The 15042-nt window shown below is 54.1% G+C and overlaps 1 protein-coding gene across 1 annotated transcript in view; it reads right to left on the bottom strand.

Moving 5' to 3' along the window:
* HDAC7 (histone deacetylase 7) overlaps positions 1–6529 on the bottom strand; it is a 38267-nt gene extending 31738 nt beyond the window's left edge. The window contains exon 1 of the mRNA XM_077170680.1: positions 6365–6529. Within this exon, the coding sequence (XP_077026795.1) occupies positions 6365–6383 (19 nt within the window). The 5' untranslated portion in view covers positions 6384–6529. The remainder of the gene's footprint in view (positions 1–6364) is intronic.
* Positions 6530–15042: the final 8513 nt, after the last annotated feature.

Genomic DNA, 15042 nt, shown 5'->3' on the forward strand with positions numbered 1-15042 from the left:
CTCCCCGCCTCCACATTTGCTAACCGAAACCCGGCTGCTGCTATTTTTAACCCTCCAGCTCCCCCTTGCCTGGGGCTCCCCCCTTCACCTCCCCACCCCCTGCCCCAACCGGGTGTCACCAGCCTGTCATTCTGAGAACAGTTTTAGAACCTGAACGCCCCGGAGGGCGCAGCCGGCACCCCGGACGTGCCGGCTTGTGGGGCAAACAAAACAAGACGGTTACAGCCCGGTCGCCGAATTCCCCCACCCCGGACTCTTTCCGAACCTGCCGCTCCCAGCCTGCCCCACTTCTCCCTGCCGTCCTGGGAGCTGGAGAGCAGGGGACGCAGGGGACGGGGCGGGACTCGGACTTCGCGGGCTGGGGTTACCGCAGGAGCCAGAGTTACTTTCCGTGAGCCTTGGAAAGGGCACCATGGAGAGTCGAGGCCGACTCCTGAAGGGGAATGGGGAACCCGGGGCATGAGGCCAGGCTCCCAAAGGCCAAGGCTTCTGACGACCAAGGGTTTCCAACCTCTACAGGCAACGTGGAAGTAAAAGGAAGTGGTGTGGAGGCAGGGCAGGGACGGTGAGGTCAGCCCAAGTTTCTGCTCCTTAGGAGAAGTCCCCTTCCCATCCTGCCCTGGGAGTTGTCAGGGGCCAGACAGCCTTGGGCAGTTCCCAGGAAGGCACAGGAGTCTTGGGGGTGAGTGCACCAGAGCAGCGGCCAGACAGGCCCAAGGTGGAATGACAGCCTTGGCAGCAAGTGGAGGGAGAGAATCAGAGAGGGGACTCTTCTCTTACACGAGGGCTCCTCAGATACTCAGGCCTCTAAGGAGAGGGCTGTCTGGTGGCACCTACAGCCCAAAGGCCTGGGTCCCCCAGGGAAGGTTACACGGAGAAGAGGCTGGAGGTGAGAGTGTGAAAGCTGCTGGTTTACTGCAGGAACTTCACTCCCATGTTGCTGATGTGAAAATTAACCTGCTAAGAGGGGAGGTCAAGAGGCAGGCCTGTAAGTGGACCAGAGGGGACATGTCTTTCTAGCATTATATTATACAGAGTTTGTTGCTTGAAACAGACCCGTCTGCCTCTCTGGTCCAAGCACCTAGGAGGGATGCTGGAGCAATCAGGCAAAGAGCCATGTCTGAGCCCAGGTTCTCACCCATGCCCTCTCTCCTGCCCTGGGCCCCTGCTCAGCCAGCCTCACCCCTATGGCCCCAACCCTTCCCTCCAGATCCAGTCCTTCTTTCTGGTTCTGTCCTCTCTTCCAAGGCTAAGGGCCCTGTGAGCCTCAACCCCTCTCCCCTCAGTGATTCCTGAGCCGGGTAAATAAATCCCAGTGGCCACAGAAGCAGCCAGGCTAGACCTGAGGGGGAGGGACTTGGCACAGTAATTCCCCAGGTGGGGAGAGGGAAAGGAAGAGAATGAGGTGGGAGGACGGTGAGGCAGGAGGGTCAGGAATGGGGTGGAGCTTAAGAGCTCCTGGAGAGAGGCTGCCTTCTTCCCACAAGGCCCTGCACCCAGTGGGTTCCCAGGAAGGGAGGCCTATAAAGGAAAAAGCTGCGACCCCATGCAGCAGAAAAGCCTCAATTTTGGCCCAATTCTACTCTTCCTTCTTCTGTCCTCCTTTGTGAATGTTTGGGGGCTGCTGAGGAGAGAAGATCCTGTTATCCTGCTATCTTCCATGCCAGGCAAGAGATTGGTAATTCAGTATATTTGTCTGCCCAGGACCTCCCCGTAACCCGCCCCCCACCCCCACCCCGATTCAGACAGTTCCCAGGCATGGCTCAGAGATACTAAGGGCCCATTTCTAGCCAGGGGAGGTGAGAAGTCATCAGTGTGTCCTCACAGAGGCGTCCTCTGGCCACCCCAGCTAAGTAAGTCCCATCTTGATATTCTCTGTTGCTGTACCAGCTTCATTTCCTTCTCAGGGCTTATCAAAATGGGTAACTATATATATATATACACACTCATTTCTTCACTTGCTTACTTGTTACTGTTTGTTTCCTCCACTAGAGTGGAAGTTCCTGAGGTTAGAAGTTCTGCCTATGTGTTCACCTTGTATCTGTGCCCAGTGCCTAGCATAGAGCAAGGCTCACTAAGTATCTGATGAATGGATGAACAGCTGAATGACTGGCTTCGTAAAGGGGTTCCCTGTTTGCCAACATCACCATTAGGGTTGCTGCTCAACAGTTCCAGGATTTCCCCCAGAGAGGAAGAAGCAGGATATAACAGGAACAGAAAGGTCAGGAAGGTTCAGACCCCAGGGGAAAGAGGAGATCCCAATCAGCATGCCCATGCCAACCCCATCTGGCCTGTTCCATCCGCTGACATGGAGGTGCATGCACATGCGCATAGCAAGGACGCAGGGGTGAGCTGAGAGTCCTGGACAGGGCTCAAGAGGTTGAGTTTGTCTTGGTTCTTCCTTTTAATAACCCCTGGAACCTTGGGCAAGCCTCATACCTTCTAAGGGTCTCAGTGTCTTCAAAAGAATGAAGAGATCAGCCCAAGGCAGTGGTCCTCAAATTTTGCACACCAGAATCACCTGAGGTGCATGCTGAAATCCATATTCCTAAGCCTCATACACTTTCTAACATAGCAGGTCTGGAGTGGGGCCTGAGAATTTTTATTCTGAACGCACTCCCCAGGTCACTGAAGCAGATGGCCTGGGAATTGGCATTTGAAGACCAGGGCTGAGATAGTGCTTTTCAACCAACAACTGGATGACTATAAAAAAGCCACTCCTGCACTGATATACAGGCCCCCCCCCCCCCCCCGACATGTCCACAAACCAGAGAGCCATCAGTTACAAAAATGCATACTATACAGATTTCACATGTACATATTCCAAAAACACCCAACGTGGAGCTGCCACATGGGTCACAAATTGCCACAGAACCACAATCTACATAAGCAGCCCGGGGACACGCGCACCCAACACACACCCAGTGTTCACACACACACCCCTTGCATGTGTACCCACACTAAATACATGCTATCCTGAATTTATTTTCCCTCTGGGATCGGGTCCAGGACCAAGGGAGCTATGCTCTGCTAATGAAAACATCCCTCCCGCCTCTGCTGCCCCCACCCCCACCCCCACCCCTACGCCTTGCCCCAGGCAGCATGCTCTTGGAGTGGGGGGGGGGGGGGCGGGAGGCTGCTGGAGGGGGGCGGCAGAGATGGGATGAGAGGGAGCACCAGCTGATACCAGTGATTCAAGGTGCCCAGAACCCTTCCCAAGGTCCAGAGCCTCTCTTCCCTTCCTCTTGGGAGATGCCAAATGACCTCCACCCAGCTCTCGGGTCAGTGCTCGCTCAGACCTCTCTCCCAGATTCCTAGGGCTGGTCCTAGGGAACCCAAAGGGTGGTGGCTAGATCTGGGGACTCCTCCTCTAATACTCAGGCCTCTAAGGAAGGGGCTGTCTGAGGGCACCTTCCTGTAGCCCGAGAGCCTGAGTCCCCCAGGGAAGGTTACCACAGAAACAGGGGGAAAAATATTACAGGGAAACACAATACCCGGCAGGGTCACCTGCTGACCGAGCTTCCTGCTGTGTTGCCCACCCCCCCAGCCCAATGCCCTCCTGGCCTCCTTCCCCAGCCTCAACCTGGGACCCCCCCCACCCCGCCATGCTCTCCTTCCTATATCCCCTGGGTTGGAAGAGGCAGTCTTGTGCAGAAACTCTGCCCCTCAGTGGTTCCAAACAACATTAGACTTAGCCCAGAACTGAGCCCCCCACTCCTAATCCCTAACCACCCCCCCATCACTACCACAGGAAATCAAAGCTTCCTGCCCCAGAGGAAGTGCCCCATCTAGTGAAAAAATCCAACACACACAAATGCACAGTCCCAGGAGCCTCAGAGAGGACAAATGCCCTCCCCCCACCTCCCATGCCTGACTCCAGCCTGCTTCCAGCAATATCCCACATCCTACTGGAAGCTCAAGTCTGGTGGATTATAGGCCAGGGCCCAGGCATGAGGGGCAGGTGTGAGACAGGACCTGAGCCAGGCTAGAACAGGAGAATGGGCACCAGCAGACTTAGAATAGCATGACCTGCCATTCCCTAGCTGAGCGACCCTGGGCCTTGCATTAGCTCATCCTCTGACAACTTCAGAATTGACTGGCTCTTAATGAAAGATGAGAAAGAAGACAAAGATGTGGTGGGAGTTACAAAGGCTTCTGCCTTCTAGGTCCTTGGGCAAGAATGACAGTAGCTATAAGAGGGTCTCTACTCCATACCCTGCCCCATCACACATGAGTTTTCACTCAAAGGGTTCTATAACAGGATTGAGGAGGGGACAGAGCAAGGGAAAAACCTCTCTCATGCCCAGAAGACACCAAGGACTAAAGCTGAGGTCTGTTATCTCAGGGAAGTGTGTGTGTGTGTATGTGCGTGTGCGTGTGTGTATAATAATGGTCCCCATACTCCACAGACCGTATCATCTCTTTGTAGTCAGCAATGCTCTGGGAAATGCACTTGGAATTTTATCCCCATTTTATTGACAGAGAAATTGAGCTTCAGTGTCAAAGCAGAGTGACCAGCTTGCATTCTAGACACTGCAAGACCTGGTCTGCAACCTTCACAGCCTCAGGATCCCAACTTAAGACCTGGCGGTCAGAGTGATACCCACCCAACATAGGCTCCAGCTAAGGAGCACAGAGACTCTGGAGGATACTGCCCCAGGCCCATTCTTCATGTAATATGAAGAGATGAATCTGAGCCTGTTCTGATCCTGGCCCTGCCAGAGCAGGGAGCATCGGGAGACTTAAGGCAGGGGAGGAGGAATCCTAATGGGTCTGGGATCTGGTTCCAGAGTATATCACAGCAGGGTGCTGGTTTGTGCCTCAGTTTCCCTTAGAAGTGACTGTGAAGAAGAGGTAAATCACTTAATAATCAGGGTGGGCAGAGAGAGACAGCAGAGAGCAGAATGAGGAGCAATGAAGATACTAAGCAATGAGGAGCTAAGAGATGGTTTACAGAAGCCGGAGAGGGGCCTGGAAAGGTTTAAGAGGGTGGGAATGAGAAGAGAAGTGTGTCTGGCAGTCAAAGCAATTGCAGGGATCTGGCCTGTGGGGCCCTGCTGGAAAGGAAGGGGTCATTTAGGTGTCCCACTAGGGGATGGGGAACTGAGTCACAGTCACCTAGCTCAGTGGCAACATCTTGAGGAACATCCCCAACTGGAATCCACGGATAGATCTGGGGAAGAAGGCTGATGAAACCAGATGCTGAGTTTCTGGCAGGACCACTGAGGGACAATGCCCCATTCTCACCCTAAAAACTGGCATGCAGAGCTGGGCCTCAAGCAGATCTCGAGTAGGGGCGTGGGGAGTGATGGGCAACAGCAAGGCAGCCAATGTCCAGATGCAGGGGGAAAGCCTCTCCGTATGCAGGACAGCTAGCAGGGACAACGTCATGGCCTGGACTTGTGGGAGGAGCAATAATGGCTGGCGAGGTCAGACCCCAATAAGCAACCAGAGGGAAGAATATGGGGGTGCAAGGGGCAGGGCTGCCTGCAGACAGGCCCCAGAGGGCTCTCTCTCAGCCCACAGGCCTACCAGCTCTGACTGGAGGAGCCCAGCTCAGCTGCCAGTTTTGCAGCCTGCTCTCACACTTCCCGGCAACAACAGACTCCAGGCTTGGGGGGCACACATCCTGTCCTCCACCCCTCAGTACACAGCCTGTGGTCTCCCACTTTCCCACACCTCTGCCAGCACCTCCACAGCTCACTTGGGCACAGGTGTCTCTCCACCCTGATGGGTGAGCAAGGGTGGCAAGCGGTGGTCAGAAAAACCTCCTTCCACGCGACCCTCCCTCCAGGGGACCGATTTCGCAGCCGAAGAGTCGGGGTAGGGCCCTGCCCGGTTCCGCGGGATGGGGGCGCTGAAGTCCAGCCCCATAAGTCCAGTCCCAACTCAGTGGGTCCTGCCCTTTGCCCTCCCGCTTCCAAACCTTCCACTCCCGAGCACCGCCCCCTCCCAGGGCCGCGGCGGCCGTCCCTCCCTCCCCGGTTTCCCCGCTCGTCTTCCCCGGGAATGGGTCGCTGGGCCTCCGATTCCGTCCCTCGGGCCTGTCGCTGCCCCGGAGCGGGCGGATGTGGCCGCCCCGCGGGAGGCCCGAGTCCTCCGGCCCAGGAACCACCCCGGCCGGGAGCCTGCCAGAGCCCCGCAGAGTCGGGCGGGGGCGCACGCCAGGCCGAGCCCGGCCCGCGGAGTCGACCCGAGCCCGAGCCCGAGCAGGAGCCGGAGCCGGAGCCGAAGGAGCCGGAGTCCGACCTGCAGCCCGAGCCCGAGCCCGAGCCCGAGCCCGAGCCCATGCAGGCGGGCGGGCGGGCGCTTGAGTGCAGCGCGCAGGGCGGGGCGGGGCGGGGGGCGGCCGCCCAGTACTCACCAGTGCCGGGGCTGTGCATCCAGGGGCCGGGGCCCTCAGAGCGGGGGGCTCATGGCGGGGCGGGGGGCTGGGGCGCCGGCCTCACATCCCCCCAGTCGCCAGAGGCTTCAGAGCGACTGTGAGACGGCGAGAGGAAGGGAGGGGGCCGGGAGGGGGAGGGCCCTGGCAGCCCGGCCGGCCGGGTAGGATGACAATGGAAGGAAATGCTTTATCTGAGTCTGAGAGCGGGCCAAGGGGGAGGGGAGGGAGGGGGCAGGCGCTCGCGGGCCTGGGACGCACAAGCCGGGCAGACACTGCACTGCGCGGCGCAGAGGCGGGCCGCAGACACACCGCGCGGCCGGATCGCGGCGGGGCGCGGCGCACGGCCGAGGAAGCGGCGCCCAACCCGGAACGCCGGGCCGCAGCTCCGACCCGCGAGCTGCCGCCGCGCTCCCGCCGACCACGAACCGCGGCGCGCCGACCCGCACACAATTCCCGGAATTCCCAGATACCTGAGCGCACGCACACTTGGAAACCCAGATACACGAGCATACATCCATGTTTACACAAGGGCAGCATCTCTCACACAGACGCACACTCCAGGGAAGTGCCCCCGTGCACAGACCTACACCCACGTACAGTCCACATGCAAACAGCTACACATAGGGACAGTCGGACACGCGTGGTGTCTCGTGGCCCACGCAAGGAATCACAGACCGATAACCCCCTCCCCCCGACATCCACACGCACAACTTGCCTGAGGAAAGTTCCAGGATCTGATTTGAATCACTGCCCAGCCCTCCCCCACTGGTAACCTCCCACCCCCCCACCCCCACCCCCGCCAGCCCCTGCTGAGGGGAACAGAAGGGTCCAGCCTGTTCCTATTAAAAGAAAAAGGGGGTGGGGTGATGTGGATTTTGAAAGTTTTCTTTTTTTAAAGAAATTTCTCAAGGGATTTCCTTCCCTCCTCTCCTCTTCCTCTCTTCCTCCCACTCCTCTCCCCCACGAACGCCCCCTCCTTTCCCCCCTCCCGGTCCCTATGAGTCAAACTTCAGCAATGTGCCCAGTGTCTCCCAGTGCATTACAGCGAATCACAGAAATGTTCCAGTCTGTGTGTCGGAATGCAGCCGCCTCCAGCCCTCCCTCAACTAATAAACTCAGCTCAGGGCCGGCTGTAAGCAGCCGCCCTCCCTGCCTCCCTCCCCCCTTTTAGCTGGACAAAAAGGTCAGATTCAGGGGTCAGGGACTGAGGACCTTAGCGCTGTGCTTCACAGCCTGGCCTGTCAGCCGTGTCAGCCTCGGGCAATCTGCTGGGCCAGAAACACAACCCCTCCTGGGAAGGCCCCAAATCCAGAAACGCTGCGCTCTCCTGCAGCATGAGGCACCACTGCTGGAAGGCAGGGAGCAGTTTGCCTCTGTCCCCATCTTACTTCCCTCAAGACCAGGAACCCCAGGAGTCTCACGGTTCTACAGAAGGAGAAACTGAGGCAAGTGTCTAGAGGCAGAGCCCTGTCAAACTGGAAAGAGTCCACCCTGGCCTAGGACAGTTCTGCCTTGTTGAGGGAAGACTTTTGACCATAGGTTCCTTTTTCCCTCAGGCACAGCTCAGGCCTCATGTATCTGTGGCTACCTGGGATGTTCAACAGCTGACTTCCTATCTCAACCCCTTTCCTTGTCCCAGAGCCCACTTAGCAGGCAGACCTACCCCTCTGCCCTTGTTAACTTCCTTTCACACACTCCTTTCCTGGCATCTGAGCCCTCCTGGAACATGGTACCATGCTACACCGCCTCACCCCCTTTATTTTTGCTTTTCTTCTGGCCAGTGTCTCCAGGTACTTAGTGCTCAATAATATTAGTTGCTATTATTACTATTATTTCAGCCTAACTGCGTTGGTGGTGGCTCTCCATAAAGTCCTCATGCTTTCCTACTCTCTTGCCATGGCTCCTGGTGTTCCTTCCAGAATGAATGTCCTCCCCAGTCCTTTTCTCCACCTGTTGAAATCTTTCCAGCCCTCAAGATTCACATCCTAAACCAGAAGGTTTTCCCTGATTCTGTAGCTAGAGGGACCCTTTCCTCCCCCTAAATGACCCAACCATGCCACCCCAGAGTATGCCATTGTTTCTCTATACATTTACCTTCATTCACCCACTTGGTTCTAGCTGTCTCAACTCTCCTTCTTTCCCAAGAGTGATCAAGATTGGACATCCCCTGAGCCCAGCCACTGCTGGAGTCATGGAGCATCCCTCCTGGTGCCTTATTCTGCAACTTGCACAAAACTCAAGCCCAGTGTGGATACTTGTTGAATTGGGACAAGCATCCATGATCTTTGAGGACTGTCCCCCAGCTGAGCCACCCTGGTCATCTTTGCTTCATGGCTCTCCATGCTGAGTTTACAGGACACATGTACTTTTAGCTACAGCATGTTTTCTCCAGCCCTCACTGCCAAACCAGATTGTCCTCCTTCCAAATCGCTCCTTAGTGCCCAAAGCCTCTGGAAGAACAGCTTGGCTACTGCAGACCCCAACTTCTCCCCTGCTGTCTCCCCTCTACAGCCCCACCATGCGCCGCCCCCCATAACCTACCTCCCCAGTCCCCGCCATATCCGCTAGGACTCCTGTAGTTATGTCTGTTCTCAAGTCAGGCCCTTGTTTGATTATCTATATTATATGCATCATTAGTGCATTTGTTTGTGAGCCACCTTTCTCATTTTTACCTGATTACTGGTTTTTTTGCCCTGAGTCTCCCCCTGCCTCTGTGTGTCCCCACAGTGCCCAGCACATGGCTTTCTACATACACTATGACTTACTGCCTCCAAAGTGGTGGACAGAGAGGAAGACAGCATATGCGATCCACATCTGGGAAGCTGGACCGTGTCCCTCCTTCCCTTGCCAGCTTTACTCCCTCTCCTCCCCCTGCCCTCCCCCCCACCACACACACATGGCAAGTCCTAAGCCAGTTTTTAAGTCACATGTCCCCTGCTTGGATATGTTAGAGAGCCCCCAGGAATTCTAAGGGATGTGAGACAGAAAAAATTCACCACCATCACCACCCCCTCTGCCCCCCCGCTCTGGTTGCCACAAGAAGTTTTTTTTTTAAAGGCTCTTGAGTCCAGGCTTCTCGCCACCTGCTCACCTAGCACAAGAGACTGTCCCAAAGGATGTGGGTTGGGTTCCCTGAGTATTCCCTGGAAACTGTGGTCACTGTAGAGTCTGAGGACACCCCCTCTGCTTCCCTTTATGGCTCTGGGCCTGCTAGGCCTTCTCTTTCTCCTTCTCATATATTTTCCTTAGTTAGCCACCTTTTACTGACTGTTTGCCATGTAGCAAACATTATGTTAAATCATCAGATCATTTTTTCTTTCAGATCACTTATTCTTAACAATAAATCTTGTTATGCTCATCTTATAGTTGTGAAAACTGAGGCTCATAAAGGTTAAGAACTGACCAGAGTCACACAACTAACTAGTAATTGACAGGGCCATACATCCATTCATTCAACAGGTATCATTAGTTGCCTACCTTGTGCCAGAATTCAAGCTCCAAAAGTCATCTGGTCTAAACCTCAGGGCTCTGAGGCCACTCCTGTCCCACCCTGTAGACACGGTGGCTGCAGCCACAATCCCTCTACCAAGCCCATGCTTCTCACACACTCCCCATAAAGCTACCTGGCAGCTACTGTAACCAACCCAAAAGTGCCTATTTCCCAACGTCTCAGTGAGATCGACAAATGCACAGCCATCACATTGGGTTTGGCTTTGCATCTCAATTTCTGGACACAGGATCAAGTGCTAATTCTCAGGGTTTTGGACCTGCACATTTACTGAGTGAGGCAGTAACTTCCAAATAAAGGGTTTTATGGGACCAGAAATAAGAAAAAGAAAGTAAGGGAGGGGGAGGGAAGGAGAGAGGCTAATTAGAATTTCTTAAGTGTCTCCTATGTATCATATGCAGTTCGAGGCCCTTTCACTTGCATCTCATTATTATCCCCATTGTTTCAGTGAGCAAACTAAAGCTCAGAGAGACAAAACGATTTGCCCAAGGTCAGAGTCAGTAAGTGACTATTCCCAAGTTTGTCTGATTCAGAGCCTGGGCAATTTCTTCTAGCAGATCAAAACAATGGAGAAGCTGCTGCCAGGTCTCCTGCCCCCATGTAGTCTGGTTAGTTAAGGTCCCTATTGGTCTATGCGTGACATTCCAGATGCCAAAGTTTCCTGCTTTACTGACCCCCGGCCGTGTGGCCTCATCTCGTGGTTCTCAGCCTTCCCTGTTTCACAGCACAGGCAGGATCAGAGAGGCTGTGTGAGGGTTCTGGGGAGAGTAGGGTATGTGTGTGGCTTTAAGGTGCAAGTAGGTGGACTCTCACCTAGGATTTCTATGCCTAATTCAGGAGACACCCCATCCTTCTGGGCCAGAAGTAGATGGATAAATCAGAAGAGGGTGGAGCCTTGCTCTCAGTCCAGATGGCTCAGGTTGGGAGGGAGATGAAAGTGAGGACCGAGGCAGGTGGGGAGAAACTAAGCAAGTTCCCTCCCCCCGTCCCCCTACCTCCCTCCAATGTCAACAAAGGTGGTGTGGTTTCCCCTGTGGTCTGTTACCCTAGACACCTGCAGTTCTGAGTATGTGTCTATGTGCCAGCAATGCAGTGGGGGGTACACAGGGAGAAAATGGTGGGACAGGATGGGGAGGAGCAGGAAGCCAAAGAGAGGCGCTCCCCAACCCTACGATGGAGAAGGTGCAACGAATGCAAAGGCCAGCGGAGGTCACCCCCTTGAACATTCTGGGTCCCTGGCCAGAATCACAAGTAGAGCTGAAGGAGAGGCACAGTGCATACCAAGGCCCTGGGCCAGGAGTCGGGGATCTTGTGTTCTAGGCCCAGTTCTGCCATTAACTTCCTGGGTCGCAGCTCTCAATGTCTCAGTTTCCTGCTCTGTAAACTGGCAATAGCCTTGGCTCCCTCCCTCACACGGCTGGTCTGAGATCCTACGGATAGTACGTGCCAAAGTTTGTACCACTGTGAGTTTAAGAATTATTGTCCAATAGTATAAGAAATATTAGGATTGCTTATTTCAGTCCCTGAATAAACAACACACACACACACACCCCCCACATTGTGGAGATAAAGAACATGAAAGTCAAAAACAAAAATATGGCCTCTGACCTCATATTGATCACGCTGCATGGAGGAAATAACACATAAAATATTTGAAAACCTCTTACAAAGCCAATGATTGCAACGTCTCGCTCACTATCTGAGTGATCTAGGCCAAGTCACGACCTCTCTGGAACTCAGTTTTCTCGTCTATCAAACAAGGGGACTGGTTTAGATCATCTCTACTGGTTTTTCTGAATCTAGAGCAGTGTCCCGATTCAGTTACTCCAAGTGTGAATGAGAGACCTGAGCAGAACAGGGCCTAAATGAGGAAGGCAGGTTTTGCACCGGGTCTTGAAGGAGCCCAGAAATGCGATCAGTGGTGCCGTTTGGGGGGAAGGGGAGGTGGCGTTCCAGGTAGGGAGAATGGCATGTGCAAGGGCGAGGCAAGAAAGCAGGGGGTGGCAAACAGCTTAGCTGCTCAAGAACGAGGCTGGTGAGAATTGGAAGGAGTGTGGGGAGGAAGTTGGGAAAGGAGGGGTAGAAGGGGCAGTCCCGAAGGCAGAAGCAGCTAATACGGGAAAGTGGGGGAGGAAAACGGGTGGGGAAAGACTCACTTAGCCCCAGAGGTCGACGCCAAAGCTCATCCAGCCAAACTCCACCCAGAAGAGAGGGAGAGAGAGGTTCCTGTGCCAAGAGGCCCCACCTACCAGGGAAGGCCCATTCTTCCCTTCCTTTCTCTCCCTGCCCCACTCCCAAGCCTGAAGTAAGCGAGGGCTTCCTTTAACGGGGGCATTGGTAATGATACAGACAGACAGGGGGGCACAACCACATCCCTCAGCATCAATAACACCAGCAGGAAAACAAAATAGTGATGATGATGATGATGATGATGATGATGATGATGATGATGATGATGAAATAACTACCCCCCACCTGCCCACGGAGAGAACTCCATAGCACCAAAGCCTCTTGAAATGGCCGTTCCCTGTATTCGAATCTTTGCTTCCAGAGCTGCAAGTGTTTTATAGTCTACAGGGTCCCCCAAACTTGGCACTATGTCAAAATCACTTAGGAGAACTGTGAAAAACAGATTCCTGGGCTCCATCACAGATCATCTCAGACTTGGGGGTGAGGAGGTGGTGGTGTTGTGCTCAGGAATCTGAAACTCCCCAGATAATTCTGAGGTGTGGTTAGATTTCTGATGGTCTGATCTAATCCAAACCCGAGTTTTACAGATAGGGAAACTGAGAACCAGAGGGGGAAACAGCTTGCTGGAGATGACATAGTTAATTGGTGATGGGCCACCTGCCTTCTAGGTCTTCTTTACCCCCACACTGCCCAGCCCTGGAGATGCCTATGCCAGCAGAGATTATGGGCAGAGAGGCAGCCAATGGGCCATACTCTAATAATGAGCAAACAAAAAATTTGTCTGAGTTACAAAATGCCTTTCTGCAGCCAGATCTCAATTACTTGTTCCACTGGGCCCCTTGCAGGGATGCTGTGATCTCACCCATTGGTGGGCTGTGGGCTCGGCCTTGTCACCTGCCCCAGAAGTATCTGCTGTGGCCCCAGTGGCTATACTGGGTGAAGGGCAGGACCTCACCTGGCCATAAATCATAATATTTTCTCTCTGGAGGCACCCACCACTGGCCTCCGAATCTCCAGGAAAGACCATTGAGGAGGTCCTCACCTTCCTTCACTTTGGAGCATCTTTTAGGGTGGGTTTGGATTATGCCCCATGTGTCAGGGCAGTGGAAGCAGGAAAGAAAGAAATGGTTCGAGATCAGGGTGAAATAAGGTTGGCATTGGCTAAGGAGCACCATCATACTCCTTTTCATCAACTCATATTTATTGATCTGAGCATCTACTCCATGTCAGGCACTGGGCCAGGCTGTCGGGCACAGAGGCAGAATAGCCACAGTCCTTATCACTGAAGAATTCATCATCCCCTGGGGTGCAGGATGAAGACTAAGAAAAGAACCTGGAGTGGACAGAACTGTCAGAGGAGGGGTTCCAACAACACATGCTGTAAAGAGGATGATGGGTTCAGACTCAAAGCAGTTCCAAGTTGAAAGGGACCTGACAGACCAGGGGATTGTTCCGGGCTAGGGAAGTGGTCCTACTCCCATGTGCCCCTCGCTGTGCCTGCGTGATCAAGGGAGGCTGGAACAGTGATTCTAGAAATCTCTGTCCCATCAGAACCCACACGCTAGCTTAACCTACATGGCTGGAGGTAGGAGGCAGAAAGACAGCCATCCAGACAACACCTGGTCCCCTTGGGCAGACCTGATGCCTGGACTCTGGTGTTTTCTGTGCTGGGCTTTCAAGGGATCACTTAGAAACTCATAGAGGAAATGGATACAGGGAGGTGATGGTGGATTGTGGTTAAAGGCTAGGATTTGGAGTCTAACTGCTTGGGCTGGAATTTGCCACTTACCCACTGCATGATCTTAGGCACATAATTTGGCCTCACTGAGGCTTGATTTTCTGTCTGAGTATGAAGTACATAACATGCTAGGGTTGTCTGAGGGCTCATGGGCTCAGGATATAAAGTGCTTAGCACAGTGCCTGGCACACGCTGAGCTCTGCTAGTGGTAAAGCTTGAACATTAACGTAGTAACAGAAGAAAGACAGTGTCCTGTCTGTCTCTGAGACTCAGTTTTCATCTTTGAATTAATTCTCAAAATAAGTACTGACCCATTTTCTGATCCATGTGTGGTTTACAGCCCACGCTGACCCTCCTGGGGCGTGCAGGCTATGGGAACCTTCTCCAACTCTACCTAGCCAGGTGTTGTCTCAGAGTTGACAGAAGCCTGGACCAGCCTGAAGGGAATGCCATACTGACCAGAGAAAGGGCCTACCTCCTCTGCCAAATCCTGGCACCTCACATCTGGAGTGATCCACACATCTGGCTGCATCCCTAGGGCAATGGCCACAGCTGCTGACATTTGAGAGAGGAAAGATCCAGAACCTGGGGGGCTATAAATAACTAAGAGGACCAGGGGGATAAGGTTGACCTTTGGGGGGGCGGGAGCAGCTGGCAACTTCTCCCACCCCCTTGGGTCCAGAGCCAGAGTTTTAGCAAAACAGGAAGAGGCAGCAGCAGCAGCAACTGGGAAAGTAGGAGTGGCTTCCCTTCCCCCACTTGCCTGGGGCCTTGGGATCCAGGCCAGGACCTGGGAGAGGTGGCATCATCTAGGCAGGGAGAGGGAGAGGCAGACTCACGGGCACTGTGGTCCAGCTCCCAGTGCCCTTCTATGGCTCAGCTGGGACACAGGAGAAGGGAGAGTAAGACAGAGGGGAAGGGCACTCCAATGGGTGTGCCCGCCACCCCAGGCCCCCTCCTGTTCACTTTCTCTTCCCTATGAGTGGGATAACAGGAAGGATTGGCAATAGAAATGGAGCACAAAAAATGCCTGCACATTCTAGAAGCCCAGGATCAGGCTGAGGCTGTATCCATCCCTCATACTCTCCCAAACTATAGGTGGACTGAGCCTAAGCCCATGTCGGTAGGAGAGAGGACTTTAGAAAAGGGGAAGGATGCCTCCTGGCTTCTAGAGAGGAATCCAGGGCCTGGCCTAAGTGGAATAATAAACTGTTGAGGGGA

Source organism: Tamandua tetradactyla, chromosome 7 (genome assembly GCF_023851605.1).
Source record: "Tamandua tetradactyla isolate mTamTet1 chromosome 7, mTamTet1.pri, whole genome shotgun sequence".
Lineage (NCBI taxonomy): Eukaryota > Metazoa > Chordata > Mammalia > Pilosa > Myrmecophagidae > Tamandua > Tamandua tetradactyla.